The 26,508-nt window shown below is 45.2% G+C and overlaps 1 protein-coding gene across 1 annotated transcript in view; it reads right to left on the bottom strand.

Annotated features, from left to right (window-relative positions):
* The window catches only part of ECHS1 (enoyl-CoA hydratase, short chain 1), a 73,352-nt gene extending 48,750 nt beyond the window's left edge, over window positions 1-24,602 (bottom strand). The window contains exons 1-3 of the mRNA XM_073681473.1: window positions 24,450-24,602; window positions 10,746-10,943; window positions 4,340-4,467 (exon numbers count right to left, since the gene is read on the bottom strand). Of these exons, the coding sequence (XP_073537574.1) occupies window positions 4,340-4,467; window positions 10,746-10,943; window positions 24,450-24,534 (411 nt within the window). The 5' untranslated portion in view covers window positions 24,535-24,602. The remainder of the gene's footprint in view (window positions 1-4,339; window positions 4,468-10,745; window positions 10,944-24,449) is intronic.
* Between the last annotated feature and the right edge of the window lie 1,906 nt (window positions 24,603-26,508).

Raw genomic sequence — 26,508 nt, 5'->3', positions numbered from 1 at the left:
GACACCGTGTGTTAGGCTGAACTGACATGATCTTATGTTATGATATTGCCAACTGTGGCTGTGGTTTCCCAAGGAAGAGCATGGTGGCCAAGTAAAGAAAGACCAACGTGAATGTAAGAGTTTTGTGAAGATAAATACTGAAAAAGTTCCTAACTTGCAGATTCATATTCCCCCATACTTCTATCAGCTGGAGGGCATGGAGGTCCCGCTATATACAGATAAAAAAACTTTGCAGCACCCTACCACAGTCTAACGTAAATGCGAAAGCAGAAAAATCCAGCTCACAGATACATAGATAAAGTCCAAAAAAACGCGTTTTATTTTCCAAGGTGCATGAAGCAAAGATTAAAAGTGTATTCACAAAAATACAGGCATCTTTCGATGCATTTCGAGCAGCAAGCGCTCTTCAAGATACCATCCAAGTGAACCTACAAGATTTGAAAACAATTTCAACATATGCACATACCAATTTCATGATTGCCAAACAAATCAATTAAATCAAAAGTGAGACACCTCTGCAGCTAAACATATATTAGAATTTCCCATGCATTACTACAAAAGATTTAAATGTGTTAATTACTGTGATACAGAATAACATTATACACAGGGACATTATGGTAACAGTTTATGTTACCTCTATATTTTGCTTTCTCTATTGGATGTTGTGCCCTGCCCAGGTGCTATCCGTGCTCCAGAAATGTGGAATTGCAGGTGGTGAGCTGGATTTATTTCTGTGACTCCAAGGTAAGTGCACCCTTAGGTTCCGAGTAAAGTACTTGGCAGTCAATCTTTTAGGACACGTCGATGGTTTGTCCCATACTTATAAGGTGGAGGGTGAATGTGGTTTATTACATGGTGAAGTTATGGATGGTGTTAAGGTGTCTCCAGTTACCAGTGCACGTTTAGAGTTACATTTTACAACTCTTGGTGAGGTGTACATGGCAAGGTGTTCTGTTTGATCTCTCAGGCTGGTGAGAGAGAGAGAGAAACCATATCGCAGAAATTCCCGTACTTACACCGGTTGGCTATTACTGAGGTTATTAATGGTTTCATGTAAAATATTCTGCCACCCTGATTGCACTTGGGCACATAAATCAGCAAGATCTGTCAGGCAGCTCCTTTCGCAATGGCCAGCAAACTGTTCTAGATATACAGCTATATGAAAAAGTTTAGGCACCCCTATTAATCTTAAGCTTAATGTTTTATAAAAATTGGTGTTTTTGCAACAGCTATTTCAGTTTGATATATGTAATAACTGTTGGACACAGTAATGTTTCTGCCTTGAAATGAGGTTTATTGTACTAACAGAAATTGTGCAATCTGCATTCAAACAAAATTTGACAGGTGCATAAGTATGGGCACCTCACCAGAAAAGTGACATTAATATTTAGTAGATCCTCCTTTTGCAAAAATAACAGCCTCTAGTCGCTTCCTGTAGCTTTTAATGAATTCCTGGATCCTGGATGAAGGTATTTTTGACCATTCCTCTTTACAAAACAATTCCAGTTCAGTTAAGTTTGATGGTCGCCGAGCATGGACAGCCCTCTTCAAATGATCCCACAGATGTTCAATGATATTCAGGTCTGGGGACTGGGATGGCCATTCCAGAACATTGTAATTGTTCCTCTGCATGAATGCCTGAGTAGATTTGGAGCGGTGTTTTGGATCATTGTCTTGCTGAAAGATCCATTCCCTGCGTAACTTCAGCTTTATCACTGATTCTTGAACATTATTGCCAAGAATCTGCTGATACTGAGTGGAATCCATGCGTCCCTCAACTTTAACAAGATTCCCGGTGCCGGCATTGGCCACACAGCCCCAAAGCATGATGGAACCTCCACCAAATTTTACTGTGGGTAGCAAGTGTTTTTATTGGAATGCTGTGTTTTTTTGCCACCATGCATAACGCCTTTTTGTATGACCAAACAACTCAATCTTGGTTTCATCAGTCCACAGGACCTTCTTCCAAAAAGAAATTGGCTTCTCCAAATGTGCTTTTGCATACCTCAGCCGACTCTGTTTGTGGCGTGCTTGCAGAAACGGCTTCTTTCGCATCACTCTCCCATACAGCTTCTCCTTGTGCAAAGTGCGTTGAATAGTTGACCGATACACAGTGACACCATCTGCAGCAAGTTGATGCTGCAGCTCTCTGGAGGTGGTCTGAGGATTGTCCTTGACTGATCTCACCATTCTTCTTCTCTGCCTTTCTGATGTTTTTCTTGGCCTGCCACTTCTGGCCTTAACAAGAACTGTCCCTGTGTTATTCCATTTCCTTACTATGCTCCTCACAGTGGAAACTGACAGGTTAAATCTCTGAGGCAGCTTTTTGTATCCTTCCCCTGAACAACTATGTTGAATGATCTTTGTTTTCAGATCATTTGACAGTTGTTTTGAGGAGCCCATGATGCCACTCTTCAGAGGAGATTCAAACAGGAGAACAACTTGCAAGTGGCGACTTTAAGTAGCTTTTCTCATGATTGCATACACCTGGCTATGAAGTTCAAAGCTCAATGAGGTTACAAAACCAAAAAAAGTGTTTTAGTAAGTCAGTAAAAAGTAGGTAGGAGTATTTAAAACAAGAAAATGATAAGGGTGCCCATACTTATGCACCTGTCAAATTTTGTTTGAATGCAGATTGCAAATTTTCTGTTAGTACAATAAACCTCATTTCAAGGCAGAAACATTACTGTGTCCAACAGTTATTACATATATCAAACTGAAATAGCTGTTGCAAAAACACCAATTTTAAGAAAACATTAAGCTTAAGATTAATAGGGGTGCCCAAACTTTTTCATATAACTGTACTAGATGGGAGGCAATTCCGGAGATGATGCAGGTCATGGTAGCCCGTTGAGGCCAAAGCAGTCTGATCTCACTAGCATGGGCAACATGGGGCTTGAAGTTGTCATATTGAATAAACTGCTTATGGGAGGGACACTGGAGAAATGGCCGTACCACAGGTATCATGACCTCATCAATGTAACACCAAACTGTTAGGGTACCTGGAATTAAGACTAGAGGTTTATGGGTACTGTATATTGTGCCTCCGCACACCATAATGCCTAAAGTAGAACCGGTGTGACATTCCTTCCTGAAGGCCTTTTCATGGTGTTGCCCACTTGGCATCCAAAACAAAAGCGGGATTTACTGATGAAGAGCAGAGACCTCCGTTGCAGCCCCCAATGCAGTCTTGCTTTGCACTGCGATAGACGTAGAGTTTGGTGGCATAAGGTCAACGGAACACCTCTAGACCAATGTCATGCAAATGGCTTTAATGGTTGTGAAGACACTGTTTAATGCCTTATGCTTGGTGTGACATGCAAATTCACTTACAGTCCAGAATGGAGCAACTGTGGAACCGGTGGTATGGTCATTTGTGGAAAATGGCCCGGGGGACCTCTTTATTTATTTATTTTTTCTAACACCACCAGGCCGCATGTTGCTTGTGCTACCGTGAGCAGCCTGCGTGGCCTAAATGCGCTACCATGGCCTGCAGCATCTCCGGACTTGTCTCCCATTGAACACATCTGGGACATCATTGGTCGGCAATTGTAAAGTAATCTATCAACAGAAGATCTTGAAGATTTGCATGCCCAAGCGCATTCCGTGTGGCAGAACATTCAAACAACCATTAATGACCTCACCGATAGCAGCCAAGGCTGTAAGTGCCAGGATTTCTACGCCTGGTGCTCATACTGGATACTGAATAAATCAAGATGTTTTGCAAGTTTTGTTTTCCTTTATTTTTTATCATTTGTACATCATTAACATGTCTGTGATTTTATAATTCCACAGCTCTCCTTCTAGGTATTGCAAGTTCAATGATGTGAAGTGTATTTGTATGCAAATCAATGCTCCCTTATCTACTGTGACTCTTGAGGCACTCACATCAAAGAAGGCTCGAGTTTGTAGTCAGAAAGCTCATCAAGTTTTTCCAGCAGAATCCAAAATATGGTAAGAGTATGGATTTTAACTCTATTACTACAAGTCCTCCAATACTGCCCTCCAATACACAAGCCAATGCAATGTTACAAGCTAGGCCTTAGGTTGGATTAAAAAAAATATATCAAAACACTCCTTACTGAAATTTTTGAGGAGTAGCAGAAAATGTAGTTATTTTAAATGCTTTTTTTTCTAGGTTTAATTTAACAACCTATCCTTTGGATAGGTCATCAATATCAAACGTCACTACTCAAATTTGGAAAACCCATTTACTTCTACATCAAGCATTTGATTTATTGTACTGGTCCATAAAATATATTTTTACCATCACATTTGTGTTTCGGATTTTCTTTAGGACAGATCAGCCATGAAAAATAAACCGTATGCGGTGACTTACTGCGTAGCCATTAACAGCTGCAACAACTGGCTTCTTCATAGAAGAGACACGGTTCCAATGAGACAGGAAGCTCCCCCCATAGCACTCTTGAAAAGTCCGATTTTGCATCTCTTTGATGTCAGCACCAGCTACCAGAAAAACGAAAATATTCAAGCATTTCTATACAAAATTATTTTCAATTTTATTTTCCAGGTTTACATTCTGCTGAAATTTATATTAACACACTTTACAGCAGCAAAGTACTCAAGTACTACTACATGCTGAAAAACAGTATAGTGTTACAGAAGCACTCCCATCAAAATTTTTATCCTCTTAATTAGTGATGAGCGAGCACTAAAATGCGCTCGTTACTCGAGTCGAGCAAATCGGAATGCTCGGGTGCTCAACCCCAAACATATATTTTGGGATTGTTTTACTGCCTCTGGCACTGGGTGCCTTGATTTGGTGCAAGGCATCATGAAATGTGAAGACTCCCAAAGTATTTTGGGTCGCAATGTAGTGCCCAGTGTCAGAAAGCAGGCTTCGCATCCTAGGTCATGGGTCTTACAGCTGGACTAAGACCCAAACATACTTCAAGAAGCACCCAGAAATGGATAGAAACAAAACACTGTAGAGTTCAGAAGTAGTAATTCCAGCTCCAGTAGCGTCAACTCTCCCCCCTCTACCTCTTACATACAGATGCTACAGCAAAACAGCAAATGGACACGTTAAATCAGTTAATTTTGTCTGCTTTGATAAATTTCTGAGTACAGATCACCGTAAAAAACACAAATTTGTCAATGAGTGTATGGCGAAAATAAATCACGTTATGGACAGTGGAAGAGATGTATGTGACCAGAATGAACACTTATTTCCAGTAGATGATAGCTGCATTTAGTATAGGGGTAGGTGCTAGGTAACAGCAGAATTAATAGGGAATAGAATAGATGTTACCATGATTATTTTTTTTTAGGCTGCAGCAGCAATGATTATAATTTATAAGGCAATAATCCCTGACTAGATGCCTGTAATACGCTATCCCTACTGCGACAGCTCACCCTACACATTGCAGATGAGAGCAGTATTATAAGAGAATATAATCTATTTGAATTAGCCCTGAAAAAAAAAGCTATTAGTTTAACTGTTATTTCATCAACCCTGCTGGGGACTATAGTGGAGTGTTTCACATCTACTCAGCCTGATATGGAGGACACCAGGGTCTTCTGTACTTACTGTACAAAGTTTCCTGTGCAGACTGTGAAATCCTGTATGAAGTAAGAACTCCCTATGGGATGACCTTCTGACAGCCCACAACAAAGTACTGGATCATATACTAATAGAACCCACCCGGTCTATTGGTTTCCAAAAATGTTCCCTTAACTAGAAGGTGGAGACTAAGAAAAGCATTTTTTCCCATTACTAAGGAGTGGGTCTCCTAGACTGGTAAAGCGTATGCAGTAAGTGCAAGGGATGCCAAAAATTAGAAGGAGGCACTCCAATACCCCTTTGAAGAAACGTAGTAGAGGGCCTCAGAAAACATTTTTTTCACATTATTAAGGAGTGGGTATCGTAGACTGGTAAAGCACATGCACTAAGTGCATGGGCTGAAAAACATTTACCCATGGGGGGTTTATCTATCAAAGAAAAATTTATAGCGAGGTTAGCATGAATCGCTCTGTTGATATGGTGGTGGTGAAGGAGGATGACAAAGACAAAATCCTGAAGCGTATACACATGTTTGGGTGGTTTCGGTGCACGGGAATAGACAAATAAAAAACACACTGGATTTGAGTTTATGTTCTGCTGCTGTTATCCGGTGGTGTTGAGAAGTTGACGCTGATCCAGGCCTTGTTCATTTTGATAAGAGTCAGCCTGTCCAAATTTTCAGTTGACAGGCGGATGCGCCGATCAGTTATAATACCCCCGGCGGCACTAAACCCGCTTTGACAAAACGCTAGTGGCAGGGTAGGCCAGGACCTCCAAGGCATAGATACAGTTCATGCCACGTGTCTAGCTTGGATATCCAGTAGTTGTAAGGCATAGAGGAATCACAGAGGACGCTGGTACGGTCGCCAAGGTGCTCCTTTAGCATCTTCAAAAACTTTTCCCTCATCAGAGTTCTCCGCACATCAGGGCCCGGGCGCTGGGAGGGTCTGAGAAATCTATCCCAGACCTTTGATAGTGTTCCCCTGCCTCTGCGGCATCTGGTGTGCATCACCCTCGTCTCTACTTCTTGGTTGTCCAAGGAACTGTGACCTCTGTCGCCAGCATTGTCAGATGGGAAATTTTTTAAATAAACTAGGGCCTTCTTGTACTGCAACATTTTATTAGACCTCTCCGCCACGGAAAAAAAGATGGAAAGTTCTCCTTATAGCGTGGATCTAGAAGGGTGACCAACCAGTAATTAGTGTTGGCCAAAATGCATACAACGCAAGGATCATGGGTAAGGCAGATCAATGACTCAGCCATGTGTGCCAGACTGCAAACAGCTAAGACTTCCCTGTCCCCACCAAGAGGACGATTGTCTATCTTCTCATCCTCCTCAGGCCATCCACGCTGAACAGACAGGATGAAGGTAGTGTGGGCAGTACTGTCTGTAGCGTAGGCAACCAGCTCCTGTTCCTCCTCCTCATCACCCAATTCTCGCTGAGAAGATAAGATGAGGCTGGGCTAAGTAGCATCACCCTGTATAGTTTCTTCATCTCAACTTGCTCCGCCTGCAAAGCCTCCTCTTTAATTGTGAGCAGCGAGCATTTCAGTAGACAGAGAAGCTGATTATGGCGTCATACATGCCCACTCATCAGCTCTTAAGTGCAGAGGCTGAGTGGAATACCAACAGGCATGTTGTAGATGGCATTGAACTACTGCCCTCTGCTGCTCACAAAGTCTTGCCAACATATGTAATGTTGAGTGCCAACGCATGGTGACATCACACATCAGTCAGTGAGCAAATGCTGCTGCAGCACTGACAGGGCAGCTATAGCTGACTTGCGGAAATGGGCACACACACGGCATACTTTCACAAGTAGCTCAAGCAGATCTGGGTAGGTTTTGAGAAACCGCTGAACCACTAAGTTCTGTAAGTGAGCCAGGCACGGTAAGTGTAAGAGGTTGCCAAGCTTCAAAGCCGCCACCAGGTTACGGCTATTGTCACACATGACCATGCCTGGTTGTAGGGTCAGGTGCAAGATCAGTCTGGTCTGCTAGATCTTTCAACAATTCTGCGGCAGTGTGCAGTTTGTCACCTAAACAGATTAGCTTCAGCAGAGCCTGTTGCGCCTGGCCAAGGCAGTGCTACAGTGCTTCCAGCTTGGGACTGATGTTGACGTTTCGGAAATGAAGGGTGAGGAGGATGTGCAGGAACTGGTGTAGGCGGTGGGGGAAACCCTGATGGAAATAGGGCCTGTAATCCTCGGCATCGGTAGCACGTGTTACGCCCCAGGGTAAGACTGGGTCCCAGCTTCCACAATGTTCACCCAATGTGCCGTGAGAGAAATGTACCTTCCCTGGCCACAGCACTTGTCCACGTGTCCTTGGTTTTGTGGACCTTCCTAGTAGTGCTAGTCAGGGCACGGCTGATTTTATGGGACACGTGCTTGTGTAAGGCGGAGACGGCACACCGGGAGAAATAGTGTCAGCTGGGCACAGAGTACCGAGGGACGGCGGAAGCCATGAGGATGTGGAAAGATTCCGTCTCCACAAGCCTAAACGGCACCATTTCCAGTGCAAGCTGTCTGGAAATGTGGCCATTTAGTATTGTGGCCTGTGGGTGGCGGCATATTTACGTTTGCTTTCTAAGGACTGGGGTAGGGACAACTGAACGTTGCGCTGGGACAAAGACGTGGATGCTGACTGCAAGTGTGCAATGACAAGTGCAGGGTGGGATACATCTTCGCCTGCATCGTGGATAGGGGATTGGCTTGCACGTAGAACAGGGGAAGAGGCAGTGGTGTCACCTGCAGACACTGTTCCTGGATCCTGACGTTCAGCCCAACTAGTCGGGTGCTTTGTCGTCATGTGCCTGAGCATGCCGGTGGTGGTCAGGCTGGTAGTTGTGCTGTCACTGTTGATGCTGGCATGGCAGATGTTGCAAATGGCCTTTTTTGGGTTAACTGGACTGTCTTTATAAAAGCCCCAGACTCGGGAACACCTAACCCTTGGCCTGGCAACTCCCACGTGTTGGTGCTCTGGGGAACAGTTGCCCGCCTTGTGTCTCTGGACACCCCACTGTCTCTTCCTGCTTGTTGTGGTGCTGCAGCTCCCTCCCCCCTCTGTGCTGCTGTCCTCACTCTGAATGTCACCTCCCCAATTTGGGTCAGTGACTTCATCATCCACCACCTAGTCTTCCACTTCTGCACCCTGGTCCTCCTTCTAACTTGCTGACTTGCCAAGTGATGTGGTCATTAATTGTGTCTCATCATCATCATCATCCACCTCTTGCGAAAGTAATTGCAGTTTCCCACCATCGCCTTCTTGTGATTGTGTGACTGCTCAAATATTTGGGCATTGCTACCAGCGATCTCATGTCCCTCTTGAAACGGGCAGGGCGAGAGGCCAGAATCTATAAATGGAAATGTGAACAGCTCTTCAGAGTGTCCACATGTGGGATCACTTGTCTCCAGGCAAATGGGCATGGTGGGAGGAAGGAGGATCAGGGTGGGGATTATGTGGTCCAGAATCATGGCTACTGAGACTGGACCATGTGGATGACAGGGTGGTGATAGCAAACTGACTGGAAGCATTATCTGCTACCCAACCAACAACCTTTTGACACTGGTCTGTTTTCAAGATTGGAGTTCCGCGTCCCTGCAGCAGGCAGTTTCACCTTGCCCACGGCCTCGGCGCTCACCATCAGCATCACGTCCACTTCCCCGTCTCGTCCACGCGCCATGCCCTTTTAAAATTAAGTATGATACAGTATATCCCTGTTGAGAAAACTTTGCAGGATTTGTATTACAGGAAATTTAGCACACCTCAGATGGACTTGTTTCACTGCAGTAGCAATATAGCGATGCTATTGCTAACCAACCAAGTCTAGCTGTATGCTTTTAACGCACAACTGGGCAGTATAAATGGCGTATAATATTCCCCTGCTGAGAACAATTTGAAGGATTAAGAGCAAAAAGAATATTAGTAGCCCTGAGAAAGGGCTTTTGGTATCAATTGCAGCAGAAAGGACGGGCAATGTTTCCTACATTATCCCTCCAGCACAATCTCTCCCCAAATGCTTTCTAACAGCATTATTAATATTGATTATAATTAGCCCTAATAAGGGCTTTTGTTGCAGTTGACAACTATAAATTGTGTCTAATCCCTGCCTATACGCAGCTAAAACTCTGCCCCTAGTTCAGCAGTAGCTCTCTCTGCTCTGCCTGTTTCCGTTGGTACACTGTGCTGAGAATAGCGTACTGGGTCTTATAAAGATCCGATGACGCCATGAGGCCAGCCAATCACAGTAATGCCATTACCAACATGGATACGGCATTACAATGACTGGCAGGCATTCATCGCATATTTATTGGCTGTCTAACAAGCGGCAAACATGCGGGGGACTCGAGCTTGCGTGCAAGCTTTCAAAAATACTCACCGAGCAACGAACTTCTCGAGCACCCTGATGCTCGAGCGAGTAAAGAGCAGTAAAAAGCACGCTCGCTCAGCACTACTCTTACTACATTACAACCATCATATTAAATACCACTGTGTACTTACTTACAATTGCTCATTTCAATCTTTTACCCATGTTCATCTGTTTTCCACTAGGGTTATGACTTCAAATGATTAAAGACTGAATGGCTGAATCCTTTGAAGCTCTATGTAAAACCAAGATCAATTTTCCCTGCGTAAGGGGGGAGGAGGGGAGCAGATGGGTCAAGAGTTGAAGAGGGGAATGATAAATGCAGAGAAAAGAGACTTCTTGTTTCTACATAGAGCAGTCAAAAGAGAAGAATTAGCTGTGTAGAAGGGCAAAATGAACAATTGTAAGTGCACAGTGCTGTATAATATGACAAATATATTATGAGGATAAAAACTTTGAAGGGAGTGCTTCTTTAAGGCTCCAGCACACCCATTAGACTAACGTGCGCCGAAACCGCTGATGTCGACAGGTTCAACTGTCAGTCTGTGTGTATTGGGGCCCCAGAAAGCAGACTGTTGACGGAATTAAGAATCAGGAATATCCAGATTCGGACTCCTGATCCTTTAGATCCCTGAGATAGGCTGCCACCGGAGATGTCTAGCAGTGGCTCTCTCATATAGAACTCAGCAGTGCTCCTGTGTATTGGAGAGATGGCCGAGAAAGCTGCCGGCTGAACCACTGTTCGTCCAACACCCATTGAAGGTGTATGAGGGAGGGGGGAATGACTTTCAAAGCTGGTCAACAAATATTTACGGGAAATTTGTAGCATTTCATTAATCAGGCAAAACTAACCTGCAAATGCCTTCTCATTCCCTGTAATAACAATTGCCCCAATCTGTGGATCCCCTTCAAAAGAGTCAAGAGCTTGGTTGATCTCAGCCATTAGACCATCACTCAAGGCATTCAGTGCTTTGGGCCGATTCAGTTGTATAAAGCCGACATTTTGGTTCTGCCCTCTACGTTCTACCAGAATGTACTGATACAGTGGCCCTGAAAGAAAAAAAAATACATGACAATGAGAACATAGAGAGAAATTTAATTTGTCCTGTTATTAGTGCATGTTTGATCCTCTAGCAGCAATATGTGGCCAAAGTGTATTAAGAGAAATGAACAGCAACAATAATAACTGTGTATACATACATACACACACACACTGGTGTGAAAAAGTGTTTGCCCCCTTCCAGATTTCTTATTCTTTTGCATGTTTGGCACACTTAAAGGGAACCTGTCACATCCTAGTTGCTATGTACACTGCCCCCATAGCTTTGTTAGTGATGCAATGTGCATAATTAACAAGCTTTTTTCATTAAAATCGGTGGTAGTAGAATGATTTTATAACCTTATATATACACTTTCAGGGGTGTAATTCTCTCATTCAGTCATGGGCAGCACCGCATTCAGTCACTGCTGACGCCGCCCATGTATTTGAATACTGCTCCCGCCAAGGTGGAGTCTACATTGGAGGGGAATTTTTGAGGCCCTCAATCCAGCAACTATGATCTAGTCTCCTCAGCAGTGAAGTGTCTAGATCAGAGGTGATTTTTTGTGGTCCTCACTTTAGCCACTCCGATCTAGACACGTTCCTGCTGAGGAGACTAGATCATAGTTGCTAAAGTGAGGGCCTCAAAAATTCCCCTCCAATGTAGATGCAACCTTGGCGGGAGCAGTATTCAAATACATGGGCGGCACCAGCAGTGACTGAATGCGGTGCTGCCCATGACCGAATAGCAGAATCACACCCCTATGACTGGATACAGCAGGTAGGACAAAGTGTACATAATGTTATAAAATCGTTATACTACCACCGATTTTAATGAAAAAAGCTTGTTAGTGATGCACATTGCATCACTAACAAAGCAATGGGGGCAGTGTAGATAGTAGCTAGGAAGTAACAGGTTCCCTTTAAATGTTTCAGTTCACAGAACAAATTTAAATATAAGACAAGATAACACAAGTAAACACAATGCATTTTTTTTAAATGAAGGTCTTTATCATTAAGGGAAAAAGAAATCCAAACCTACAGGGCCCTGTGTGAAAAAAAGATTGCCCCCTAAAGCTAATAACTGGTTGGGCCACCCCTAGCAGCAACAACCGCAATCCAGCGTTTGCGATAATAACTGGCAATGAGTCTTTTACAACGCTCTGGAAGAATTTTGGCTCACTCATCTTTGCAAAATTGTTGTATTTCAGCCACCTTGGAAGGTTTCCGAGCATGAACCGCCTTTTTAAGGTCATGCCACAGAATTTCAATCGGATAATGGTCAGAACTTTGACTTGGCCACTCCAAAAGTCTTAATTTTTTTTTTCTAAAGCCATTCAGGTGGAATTGCTGGTGTCTTTTGATTCATTCCCTGCTGCATAACCCAAGTGCACTTCAGCTTGATGTCAGGAACAGATGGCTGGACATTTTTCTTCATGATTTTTTGGTAGACAGCAGAATTCATGGTTCCATCTTAAGTATTACAGGTCCTGAAGCAGCAAAACAGCCCCAGACCATCAAATTACCACCACCATATTTTACTGTTTTTATGATGTTCCTTTTCTGAAATGCTGTGTTACTTCTACACCAGATGTAATGGGCCATACAACTTCCAAAAAGTTCAATTTTTGCCTAGCGAGTACAAAGAGCATTCTCCCAAAAGTCTTAGCGATCATCAATATGATTTCTGGCAAAATTGAGACAAGCCTTTAAGTTCTTTTTGCTCAGCAGTGGTTTTCGTCTTGGAACTCTGCTATGCATGCCATTTTAGACCAGTCTCTTAAGGTGGAGTCATGAACAGGGACCTTAACTGAGGCAAGTGAAGACTGCAATTTTGTGGGGTCTTTTGAGACCTCTTGGATGACTCGTTATTGCGCTATTGGGGTAATGTTTGCCATTTGTGGATAATGGCTCTCAGGCTGCATGCCCACGATGCGGTTTTTAAGCGTTTCAGCGGCGTTAATTCCGCCTCGGAAACACTTAAAAAAAAGGCTTGCTGCAAGGTCTGTAATGTTCCCCAATGATAATCCGCATGTGCTGTGCACATGCTGCGGAAATTTCCGCTGAGGATTAAAATTGCGGAAAAATCCGAAGCACTACCATTAATTTTGCGGAATCGCAGTGAATTCGCCGCCATTGAATCGCATAATATCCACATGACATGTACACATGCGGATATTATGCAATTCAATGCGCAGATGGTACCCGGGTCTGGAGAAAAGGAGACTCTCCTCCAGACCTGGGTACGATAGTAACTGTAGTTAAAAAATAATTAAAATAAAAAAATTATACTCTCCGGCGCCCCCGGTCTCCTCGTTAAAAAAAAAGCTTCACAAATGCTTCTACCTGGCAGAAAAAACGCATGTACAATCCGCATGTACAATCCGCATGTACAATCCGCATGTACAATCCGCATGCGCTTTTTCTGCCAGGGAGATGCAGAAACGCTCAGGAAAAAATCTGGAGCAATTCTGCTTCGTGGGCACATAGCCTCACTGTGGTTCTGTGAAGTCCAAAAGCTTTAGCAATAGCTTTACAACCTCTTCCAGACTGATAGATCTCAATTACTGTGTTTCTCATTTGTTCCCAAATTTCTTTGGATCACAGCACGATGTCTAGCTTTTGAAAATCTTTTGGTCTACTTCCCTTTGTCAGGCAGGTGCTATTTAATCGATTTCTTTATTGAGAACAGATGCGGCAGTAATCAGGCCTGTGTGTTGCTAGGCAAATTTAACTCCGCTTCCCAAAGATGTGATAAACCACAGTTAATTTATGTCTTGGGTGGGGGGGGGGAGCAATCACCTTCACACAGGGCCCTATAGGTTTGGATTTCTTTTTCACTTAACCACCCTCATTTAAAAACTGCATTTTTTGTATACATTTATATTTTGTGATCTGAAACATTTAAGCATGACAAACATGCAAAGGAATAAGAAATCAGGAAGGTTTTCAGATATATATAATATATACACACACACACATACATACATAATATACACACGTCATTTCATCTTCAACTTGTTTAACTGTTAACAATAACAGCAATTTTGACCAGGGGTGCCCAAATTTTACATGCCGCTGTATATAAGACCCGGGGACACGATGCTCGGCACTGTGTTCAGAAAACAGTTCAGGGAGAGTTGTTATGAGAGGGAGAGCGTAGTTTAGAGCATGGATATAGTCAGGGTTTAATAATATTGCGATAGGAGTACTTGCATACTGCTCCTTCAGTATTAAAACAATAGTCTTTGCCAAGGCTAAATATTTTCTTTTCTGTTGTAAAACTGCTGTTACCTGCATTCAGTGGAGGGAAACTTTAGGATTATAGACATTTTGGCTAAGTTTAATATTACTATTGCAGCTCTAGTATACCACAGGGACTGCTGCTAAACTAAAGTCCTTCTCAGGGGAAAAAAAAAAAACCCTATTAATACTGTTAAGTTTGCAGGCTTAACTAATTTAAAATCCGCAAGTTGTGTGGTAAGGGATGGGGTAGCAGACACGCTGCTGATGGTGCATGCAGAGGCCGAGGCCCAGATGAAACTGTGCTTGCTGCGGTAGCACAACAAACACACTCATCCATGAAACCTAGCTTCCTGTCCCACCTTGCAGGGTAACGCAGGACACCACTCTTGAAGCCAGAGCAGTGCGAACAAGTGGTCGGTTGTATGGCAGATAATGCTTCCAGTATGTTTACCAGCACCAGCCTGTCTTCCACATGGTCCAGTCTCACTAACCAAGAGTAAGGACGATATAATCCACACCCTGATCTTCCTTCCTCCCATCATGGTGAGTCCCAGGAGACAAGTGATCCCACATTCGGACACTCCAAGGAGCTTTTTACATTTGTTGATGCTGGCCTCTCACCCTGGACGTTTCAAAAGGTACATGAGGAGTTTGTGTAGCAGTGATGCCCAAATATTTGAGCACCCATGGTCAGTAGATGACAGTGGGGAACGGCAATTAATGTCTCAAGAGGTAGATGATGATGATGATGATGTGACACAGTTGCCAACAAGTGATGTTAAGTCAACAAGTCAGAAGAACCAGAGTGTGGAACATGAGGTGGTGGATGATGAAGTCATTGACCAAACCTGGGAAGATGTCATGCAGAGTGAGGCCAGCTGCGCAGAGTGGGAGAGATCCACAGCACTGCAACAGGCAGGAAGAGACAGTGGGGTGACCAGAGGGAGAAGGCAGGCAACTGTTCCCCAGAGCACCCACACGCGGCAAGTTCCCAGGCCAAGGGTTAGGTGTTTCCCAGTCTGGCGCTTTTTTAATGTGAGGACAATAAACAAATGGTCATTTGCAACCTGTGTCGTACAAAGATCAGCAGGGGCCTAACCACTACCAGCATGCTCAGACATGCACAAGGTTCATCAGAGGCAAGGGAACGCTATTAAGGCTGAGTTCACACGATGCGTATTTCATGCGTTTCCGCGGCGTTTTTGCAGTTGCATAAACGCCGCGGAAACGCATGAAAAACGCATGGTAGAAGGGAAGCAATGTTCCCCAATGGAAATCCGTATGTGCTGTGCTCATGATGCGGATTTTTCCGCAGCGTGAACGCTGCGGTCAAAAATCCGCAGCATGTCAATTAATTTTGCGGAAACGCGGCGATTTCGCCGCCATTGACTTGCATTAGAACGCGCCAATTCCGCAAGACAGCATCTGTACTTGCGCTATTGGCGCGTTCTAATATGCGGATGGTACCCGAGTGTGGAGGAGAGGAGAGTCTCATCCACACCCAGGTACCATTAAAAAAATCTGTAAAAAAAAGAATAAAATAAAAAATAAATGTATACTTACCTTCTGTCGGCCCGCGCTCCGCTCCCGCTTGGTTCCCGGCACTTGCAGTGAGTTGTAGGACCTGCGCTGGCGTCAGAGTCATGTGACGGGTCACGTGACGCTGATGTCGGCAGGTCTTTCAATTCAAAGTTGCCGGCAGCCGGGAACTTTGTAAAGCAGGACAGCGCGGGCCATCGGAGGTAAGTATATACACTCTCTCGGGTCACACTATATAAATCCATGCTGTTTACATGGATTTATACAGTGTGACCTAGTTGTCAAGCACTTTCCAGGTGATGCTAAAATCGCCTGGAAAGCGCTTGTCAATCTGCATGCGGAAACGCATGGGAATCTGCATGTGGATCCGCATGTATTCTGCAGGAAAAACGCATGCACAATCTGCATGCGTTTTTTCTGCCAGGGAGATGCAGAAATGATGCAGAAATTTTCTGCTTCATTTCTGCAAAGTGTGCACATACCCTAAGGCTATGTGCCCACGTTGCATTTATGAAGCAGAAAATTTCTGCTGCATAAATGCAAGTCCTCTCCCGGAAAAACGCATGCGGAATTCCGCACGCGTTTATCGCGCATTTTTCGCGTGTTTATCACACGTTTTCCACATGCGGAATTGCCTTGCGTTTTTTATGCATTGGACAAAGGCAATTCCGCTTGCAAAATTAAATGACATGCTGCGGATTTTTGAACGCGGCATAAACGCTGCGGAAAAATCCGCAGCATGTGCATAGAACTTGCGGAATCCCATTGGGGACCATGGGGTGCGGATATACATGCGTTTTTCAAGCGTTTACGCTGCGGAAATTCCGCAGCATATACGCTTGAAAAATGCTACGTGGGCACACAGCCTTAGTCTATGTGCCCACGATGCAGAAATTTCCTGAGCATTTCTGCATCTCCTTGGCAGGAAAAACGAATGCGGATTTTACATGCATTTTTTTCAGCGTTTTTACATGCGTTTATGCATGCTTTTTTTCAGGCGTTTTTCCAAGTGATTTTGAGCATCACTTGGAAAGTGCTTGACAAGTTGGTCACACAATATAAATCCATGCAACTGGCATGGATTTATATTGCGTGACCTACTTATGAGGAGATTTCTGCTTCAAATACTGCATCTAAAGTAAAAAAAAGAATTAAAAAAGTAATAAGAAATAAAAAACCTTATATTCACCTCTCCGGCGGACCCCGGTCTCCTCTCTCCTCGGCGTTCCGTGGTGTACTGGCAGGACCTGCGGTGATGTCAGTTAGTCAGCTGATGGTCACGCGACCATCACCTGACCACTGACGTCAGCGGTCGCGTGACCATCAGCTGACTAAATGACATCACCGCAGGTCCAGCCAGTACACCGCGGGACGCCGAGGAGAGTGGACGCGGCCGGGAGGAGACCGGGGGCAGCTGGAGAGGTGACTATGAATTATTTTTTTTATTTTTTACTTTATTTTCTTTTTACTTGCAGGTACGATGGTGGGTACCATCGTACCTGCAAGTAAAAAGAAAATAAAGGGTTGGAGGAGAGGGAAACAATTTTGAAGATGGTGAAGGAGTAACTAGCCGACCGTACCAGCATCCTCCATGATTCCTTTGTGTCGTGCAACTATTGGGTCTCCAAGCTTGACACGTGGCATGAACTGTCCCTCTATGCCTTGGAAGTGCTGGCCAGCCATGCTGCTAGCGTTCTATCAAAGCAGGGTTTTAGTGCCGGCGGGGGCATAACTTATAGGCGCATCTGTCTGTCAACTGAAAATACTGATAGGACTTTTCTACCCCACCGGATGACAACAGCAGAACATAAAGCCAATTCAAATGTTCCTTTTTTTCTGGTGTACAGAGGCATGTAAAAGTTTGGGCACCCCTGGTCAAAATTACAGCTATTGTGAACAGTTAAGAAGTTGAACATGAAATGATCTCTAGAAGGCATAAAGTTAAAGATGACATTTCTTTTCTGTATTTTAGGCAAAAAAATATATATCTAATGCTGGACGCATTCTTTTAGCGTCAATAGCAGTGCGCACACACCAGTCATCGATGGCCACCGGATAGTGCGGTGTGCGCACGCACTGACTCAGACGCCATTTTATTGAAGTATTATACTACAAAGTTAACATAGCACTGCACACACCCACACTGCGGCACAATTTTAATTCTAATACACAGTGAGCAGAGTACTACGGAAACACCGCCTATAAGGCTACTGGAAAAAGGGAGAAGATTACTTCAAGGGTAATAAATAAACAAAAATATAATTAAAGATAAAGGATAGGAAAAAAGCCATGGGAGGAATACACAGATAACACCTGACCTGGAAAGTCCGGGCGTGGTGCAAAAAAGAAAAATAAAAGGGGGAAAGCAGTCAGGGAAGGAAGACATCCACCCCCAAACTCCCGCAACAAGAATCCAACGTAAAGAAATACCACACAGTTATAAAAAAAAAAAGAAATGTATTTATATATTTGTAAACCATTTATCAGATAATGCTGCAATATAATTAAAAAACTGCCAATAAAAGTTTACAATCTTAGTTCCATAATAATGCCGTCCAAACGCCAGCAAGCACCTTCTGAGGAGGAAGCTCAGGCAAAAAAAAGCAAGAGGGGCTGAAGCTCAAAGAGTTTGTAAAAGCAAGGTCATAGAACAGCACCTTCAATTGCAGCTTGAAGCCAATGCTGTCAGAAAAAGGGCTGCCCGCCAAAATCTCACCCAAAAGAGCATCAACAAATGGGCAAAGCTGATGCTAAAAAGGCATAGGTCTGCCAGACAAAATAGGACAGAAGGTGAGCTTCAGCAGCATCGCAAAGCCAATACTGAGAGACACAGTAGCCCGTACTAACCAATCTGCCCGCTGGCATGAGAATTTGAGATCTCACAACACTGCTTTGCTTGCCGAAAACTTCAATGAAGACAACATGGTACCATGCTATCTTGGCCCAATAAACAAAAAAAAATGCCCATTTTGTATTACAACAAACTTGTCATAATGGAACTATCAAACTGGAAGAAGTATGAATGCATCCCTACATTACTAATTGCATGAAGGGATCAGAACCAAACTCCAAGAATTTTATGGAAAACATAAGATCATACAATAGTGAAAAAGCTTTTGCATCAATGGGCGCACAAATTGACCAATCAATCAACAGGCGATCAGGTCCTTTCTGTTACAGAATCCATGGGCAAATTTACCATCTGTGTTACACCCTAACCAAGATGAATCACCAACATATGCTCTGTTATATATTCTGGATTCAGCTCAAGACTAAAAAACAATTAACAATTTCAAAGAATACCTGGCTCCATTTAACCGTTTTTTTAGGTGTGGACACACTACTCGTGCTTACTGTAGATGTGTACAATCCACTATATCTTTTTCATCTTCAGTAACGGGGCAAACATACAAAATTCAACAATTATAGTAACTAATTCCACGCCAAACCGGTATTATACAATATGTCAGCTGCACAACGAATTCATTAAAGACTCGCATGAGACGCCATTTGTCTGATGCGGCTAATAAATTAATTTCTGAATGCTCTACCGCGTCCAAACATTTTACCTTAAAACACGGAGACACTTCTTCCTTTCAGGTGATAGGAATTGAACGAGTGAATAAACCCGATAGAGTGAGGGGTTCATCGGAGGAGTCTCCTCAATCGTGAATTGTTGTGGATATATAAATTAAATACCAGAACACCATTAGGAATGAATATTAGGCATGATCTTATCTACCATGATGAATGTACTTTTTCGCTATGCATTGTTTATTCTGTATTTAATGTCTATATATGATGCTGGTTTTTAAGTCCTGATTGGAGCTTTGCAGTCATGTGTGCCCACAGGATATGACACATAACGCAGTTTTACACACTTACTCAGTATGCAATGATTAAGAACTTCGGTTTGAAACAAATTTGCCAGTGAACGATTCCCATAACCTGCATTTTCAGGATTTTTAGTGACAATCTTTTTTTTTGGATGTTATTTGATACACCTATGTGTTTTTAATTCTTGGAATAAAATATTAGTTTTATACGAAGATTCGGATGCTGGATTCCCCTCCTTCCTTCTCTGACCATGGGGAGCCCACAGTGCCACGCGGAAGGCGACCACCATGGGGAGCCCACAGTGCCACGCGGAAGGCGACCACCATGGGGAGCCCACAGTGCCACGCGGAAGGCGACCACCATGGGGAGCCCACAGTGCCACGCGGAAGGCGACCACCATGGGGAGCCCACAGTGCCACGCGGAAGGCGACCACCATGGGGAGCCCACAGTGCCACGCGGAAGGCGACCACCATGGGGAGCCCACAGTGCCACGCGGAAGGCGACCACCATGGGGAGCCCACAGTGCCACGCGGAAGGCGACCACCATGGGGAGCCCACAGTGCCACGCGGAAGGCGACCACCATGGGGAGCCCACAGTGCCACGCGGAAGGCGACCACCATGGGGAGCCCACAGTGCCACGCGGAAGGCGACCACCATGGGGAGCCCACAGTGCCACGCGGAAGGCGACCACCATGGGGAGCCCACAGTGCCACGCGGAAGGCGACCACCATGGGGAGCCCACAGTGCCACGCGGAAGGCGACCACCATGGGGAGCCCACAGTGCCACGCGGAAGGCGACCACCATGGGGAGCCCACAGTGCCACGCGGAAGGCGACCACCATGGGGAGCCCACAGTGCCACGCGGAAGGCGACCACCATGGGGAGCCCACAGTGCCACGCGGAAGGCGACCACCATGGGGAGCCCACAGTGCCACGCGGAAGGCGACCACCATGGGGAGCCCACAGTGCCACGCGGAAGGCGACCACCATGGGGAGCCCACAGTGCCACGCGGAAGGCGACCACCATGGGGTGCCCACAGTGCCACGCGGAAGGCGACCACCATGGGGAGCCCACTGTGCCACGCGGAAGGCGACCACCATGGGGAGCCCACTGTGCCACGCGGAAGGCGACCACCATGGGGAGCCCACTGTGCCACGCGGAAGGCGACCACCATGGGGAGCCCACTGTGCCACGCGGAAGGCGACCACCATGGGGAGCCCACTGTGCCACGCGGAAGGCGACCACCATGGGGAGCCCACTGTGCCACGCGGAAGGCGACCACCATGGGGAGCCCACTGTGCCACGCGGAAGGCGACTATGGGGAGCCCACTGTGCCACATGGGAGGACTATGGGGCCCACTATACCATAGGGAGGACTATGTGAGAACCATTATAATATTTGTAGGGCTATGTGGGTGCCATTATACTGTATGCAAGCAATTATACAGTGTAAAGGTTTGTGTGGGGTCCATTATACTATGTGGAGGCCATTATACTGTTTGGAGGGCGAGTGGGAGCCATTATACAGAGTGGTGAGGTGTGGGGGATCATACTGTGTTGGGGGTCACCATTCTTTGCCGGGAAAGTTGAGATGGGGTACTGTAGGGTCATCATACTCTGGGGAAGGGGGGGGGGGGGATTAGAGCTTCTATTATGGGGCCCTATGATTTCTATATACGCCCCGGGGTAAAATTAGTTGAGTCACTGAAAAGTACAACTCGTTCTACAAAAACAAGCCCTCATGTGTCTACGTGAACAGAAAAATAAAAAATAAAAAGTTATGGCTCTTGGAAGAAGGGGAGGAAAAAGCAAAAGTAGGCCATGTCATGAAAGGGGTTAATTATAATTCGGAAACGGGGTGTGTATGCTTCTGTGAATTATGGTTTGTTGAGACAACTCTTTATATGAGGTTAATGCATTCTGATGAACTTTAAAGGGAATCTGTCAGTAGGATCAACCCTCCTAGGCAGTCTATATGGGCATGTAGGTCATAGGAATCTGAATAAGGCTGTGTGCCCAAGATGCGTTTTTTAAGCGTTTCCGCAGCAGCAATTCCGCTGCAGAAACGTTTAAAAAATGCTTGGTAGAAGGTCTGCCATGTTCCCCAATGATAATCCGCATGTGCTGTGCACATGCTGCGGAAATTTCCGCTGTGGATTATCATTGCGGAAAAAAACGCAGCAATGTGCGGATGGTACCCGGGTCTGGAGAAGAGGAGACTCTCTTCTGGACCAGGGCACCATAGAATCTGTAAAAAAAATAAATAAATAAAAAATATACATTATACTCACCTTCTGATGGCCCCCGGTGTCTTTGCCCTGGCTTGCCGGCAGATCGCGGTGGACTCAAGGACCTGCCATGATGTCATTTAGTCATGTGACGGGTCACGCGACCGCTGACGTCAGCAGGTCCTTTCAGTGTACCGCGAGCTGCCGGCAAGCCAAGACAAGGACTCCGGGGGCCATCAGAAGGTAAGTATATATTTATTTTTTACCATTCTTCGATCACACTATATAAATCCATGCCGTTTGCATGGATTTATATAGTGTGACCAAGTTGTCAAGCACTTTCCAAGTGATGCTAAAATCGCTTGGACAGCGCTTGTCAACCCGCATGCAGAAATGCCAGTGAAGAACGCTTCACATCCGCATGTCCCTGGCAGGAAAAACGCATGAACAATCCGCATGCGTTTTTTCTGCCAGGGCGATGCAGAAACGCTCAGGAAAAATTTGGAGCATTTCTGCTTCGTGGGCACATAGCCTAAGATGATACCTTGATATCTGCTATCCAATGTCGTACTCCAGAGAAATCCATGTTTTTCTTACATGTAAATGAGATGTTCATTGCTATGGGCCAGACCATGATCTGCACGGGACTCCACCTTCAGAGCTTATTATGAAAGGGGGCATTACCAGTGTGATGTGTAATGGTTACCACTGTGAGACTTGTAATGACAGTATGCTCTCCTGATCTCGCTGCTGGGCTGTGTGTGATTACAGGCTGATGAAGCCGAGTGTAGTAATCAGATAACAGACTGACCCATGGCATTCAAAAGTGCTGGTCAGATGAATGATTTTTTTTTTGTCTCGTCAATCCCTTCTTTTTCACATCACATGCACAGGTAAAATATTTTAGCTTTATATCAAACACATAAAACAGTGGTCCCACAAGGAACCACTAAGCACGCCGTTACTCGTAGTTAAATATAAGAATCTTGAGAGACTTGTAAAAGACATAAAACCAATCATACGGGAACACGTATAATTAAAGAAGCACTCCCACCAAAATTTTTATACTCTTAATATATTGCAACCATCATATTATATAGCATTGTGTACTTACAAGTGCTCATTTTGACTTTCTACCCTGTAAACTCTTCTCTTTTCAATATATTAAGAGGATAAAAACTTTGATGGGAGTGGTTCTTTAGTGATGAACAACATTTGTGCATACAAAACAGCACAGATAAGGAAAAAAATTGTAATGAGCAAAATATAATGAAGAAATAATGATTAATGAAAATATTCAATAAATGAAAAAAAAAGTTTTCAAAAATATAATTTGGATATTTGGTGCTCAGAGTCAAGATGCAGAAAGTTTTCATGGAATGAAGGTGCTTCTGCGGATATTTAACCCTCCCTATGCCATAAAGTCTGAAAAGTCAGTAGCACCACAATTGTGTTTGAAATAAACTTGAAATATTTCTACAGTGCTTGTGCCGAAAATTAAACTATTAGCTGTTACATTAGTCATTAGTAGCCTGGGTGAATTCATACTAATTTCTGATTATGAGATTTATCATTTCAACATATCAGGTTTAACAGACCATCTTCGGGCTGTGAACACAACTTCTTTTTCAGTAAGCTGCCTGAAAAAGTGTTAAAGGAATGCGAACAAGAATGAACATTTGCCTTGCAATGTCAGAAGGACATTGTGAGCTTCTTCTAACGGCTTCAGATTTCCAAAGAAGTGAAGGTTAAAGTGACCTGACCATTCTTCATGTCCACTTGGAAGCCCGTCACTATTTTATGCATACGAGTAAAAACAATAAGCATCTCCCCATCCTGCAAAGAAAACTAACAACTTATGCAAAAAAAAAAAAAAAAAAGGCACTTCAGGTTAAAAGACCGCCAGCGTTTTCCTAGCACGTCCCCTGATTGAATAACTGGAAGGTATACGTGCACACACTCTTATGGCGGTGTATACGGTCACCTGTCACTGATCTGTAGGGATCTGCCATGAACAGGTGCCATGGATTTCCACAGAATCCGAGCCCTCCGGCACACTGCACAATGCTCAATGCACAGCTCAATGCACAGCACAATGCACAGCTCAATGCACAGCTCAATGCACAGCTCAATGCACAGCTCAATGCACAGCTCAATGCACAGCTCAATGCACAGCACAATGCACAGCACAATGCACAGCACAATGCACAGCACAATGCACAGCACAATGCACAGCACAATGCACAGCACAATGCACAGCTCAATGCACAGCTCAATGCACAGCTCAATGCACAGCACAATGCACAGCACAATGCACAGCTCAATGCACAGCTCAATGCACAGCTCAATGCACAGCTCAATGCACAGCTCAATGCGCACAGCTCAATGCACAGCTCAATAGCAGACTATTTACGGGCTCCTCACTAACCTGGTGTGGAACTACAACTGCCAGCGTGCTGACAGCTGGTTGTTACCCACAACATGTCCAACATTTTCTCTAGTTCACACACCTAAGGGCTGGGTAACAGTGAGGTCCAGGCGGTCACAGTGCTAGTGAGGCGTTTGACCCCTATTCTCCTTGCTATTGGGCTTTGAGTGCTTTTTCAACAACAACAAACAAAGTATATTATGTCCGCAAACACTCCCATGTCCCACCCCACGTACCACCACTAGACTGTCTGAAAAGTCCGGGACGACAGGGAAATCTGGGCACCGCCAGCCGAAATATCCCACCACAGAGCGCCGCCATCTTCAGCTTCAGCGCGTGCGCACGTCAGAAAACTGAGCAGCAGGAAGCCGGCGCATGCGTCCCAGCAGTCACCGGCCTGGAGTTAAACGGCTTTGAAGGATGGATTCCTGCAGATTCAGGCTGCTTAGTCTTTCGTGTGCCAGTCCCTTTCGTGTGCCAGTCCCTTTCGTGTGCCAGTCCCTTTCGTGTGCTAGTCCCTTTCGTGTGCTAGTCCCTTTCGTGTGCCAGTCCCTTTCGTGTGCCAGTCCCTTTCGTGTGCCAGTCTCTTTCGTGTGCCAGTCTCTTTCGTGTGCTAGTCTTTCGTGTGCCAGTCTCTTTCGTGTGCTTGTCCCTTTCGTGTGCCAGTCTCTCATGTGCCAGTCCCTTTCATGTGCCAGTCTCTTTCGTGTGCCAGTCTCTTTCGTGTGCCAGTCCCTGTGCCAGTCCCTTTCGTGTGCTAGTCTCCCATGTGCCAGTCTCTTTCGTGTGCTAGTCTTTTATTTACTTGTCCCTTTTGTGTGCCAGTCCCTTTCGTGTGCCAGTCTCTTTCGTGTGCTAGTCCCTTTCGTGTGCCAGTCTCTTTCGTGTGCTAGTCTTTCATGTGCCAGTCTCTTTCGTGTGCTAGTCTCTCGTGTGCTAGTCTCTTTCGTGTGCCAGTCTCTCATGTGCCAGTCTCTTTCGTGTGCCAGTCCCTGTGCCAGTCCCTTTCGTGTGCTAGTCTCCCATGTGCCAGTCTCTTTCGTGTGCTAGTCTTTTATTTACTTGTCCCTTTTGTGTGCCAGTCCCTTTCGTGTGCCAGTCTCTTTCGTGTGCTAGTCTTTTATTTACTTGTCCCTTTCGTGTGCCAGTCCCTTTCGTGTGCCAGTCCCTTTCGTGTGCCAGTCCCTTTCGTGTGCTAGTCTCTCGTGTGCTAGTCTTTCGTGTGCCAGTCTCTCATGTGCTTGTCCCTTTCATGTGCCAGTCTCTTTCGTGTGCCAGTCTCTTTCGTGTGCCAGTCCCTTTCGTGTGCCAGTCTCTTTCGTGTGCTAGTCTTTTATTTACTTGTCCCTTTCGTGTGCCAGTCCCTTTCGTGTGCCAGTCCCTTTCGTGTGCCAGTCCCTTTCGTGTGCTAGTCTCTCGTGTGCTAGTCTTTCGTGTGCCAGTCTCTCATGTGCTTGTCCCTTTCATGTGCCAGTCTCTTTCGTGTGCCAGTCTCTTTCGTGTGCCAGTCCCTTTCGTGTGCCAGTCCCTTTCGTGTGCCAGTCTCTTTCGTGTGCTAGTCTCTCGTGTGCTAGTCTTTCGTGTGCCAGTCTCTCATGTGCTTGTCCCTTTCGTGTGCCAGTCCCTTTCGTGTGCTAGTCTCCCATGTGCCAGTCTCTTTCGTGTGCTAGTCTTTTATTTACTTGTCCCTTTCGTGTGCCAGTCCCTTTCGTGTGCCAGTCCCTTTCGTGTGCCAGTCCCTTTCGTGTGCCAGTCTCTCATGTGCTTGTCCCTTTCATGTGCCAGTCCCTTTCGTGTGCTAGCCTTTCGTGTGCCAGTCTCTCATGTGCTTGTCCCTTTCATGTGCCAGTCTCTTTCGTGTGCCAGTCCCTGTGCCAGTCCCTTTCGTGTGCTAGTCTCCCATGTGCCAGTCTCTTTCGTGTGCTAGTCTTTTATTTACTTGTCCCTTTTGTGTGCCAGTCCCTTTCGTGTGCCAGTCTCTTTCGTGTGCCAGTCTTTTATTTACTTGTCCCTTTCGTGTGCCAGTCCCTTTCGTGTGCCAGTCCCTTTCGTGTGCTAGTCTTTTATTTACTTGTCCCTTTCGTGTGCCAGTCCCTTTCGTGTGCCAGTCCCTTTCGTGTGCCAGTCCCTTTCGTGTGCCAGTCTCTCGTGTGCTAGTCTTTCGTGTGCCAGTCTCTCATGTGCTTGTCCCTTTCATGTGCCAGTCTCTTTCGTGTGCCAGTCCCTTTCGTGTGCCAGTCCCTTTCGTGTGCCAGTCCCTTTCGTGTGCCAGTCTCTTTCGTGTGCTAGTCTCTC

The sequence above is a fragment of the Phyllobates terribilis genome, unplaced genomic scaffold (assembly GCF_046119375.1).
Source record: "Phyllobates terribilis strain yellow unplaced genomic scaffold, ASM4611937v1 Scaffold_5__5_contigs__length_657084704, whole genome shotgun sequence".
Classification (NCBI taxonomy): domain Eukaryota; kingdom Metazoa; phylum Chordata; class Amphibia; order Anura; family Dendrobatidae; genus Phyllobates; species Phyllobates terribilis.
The sequence above is the reverse complement of the archived record's forward strand: the minus strand, read 5'-3'. Positions and strand labels throughout refer to the sequence as shown.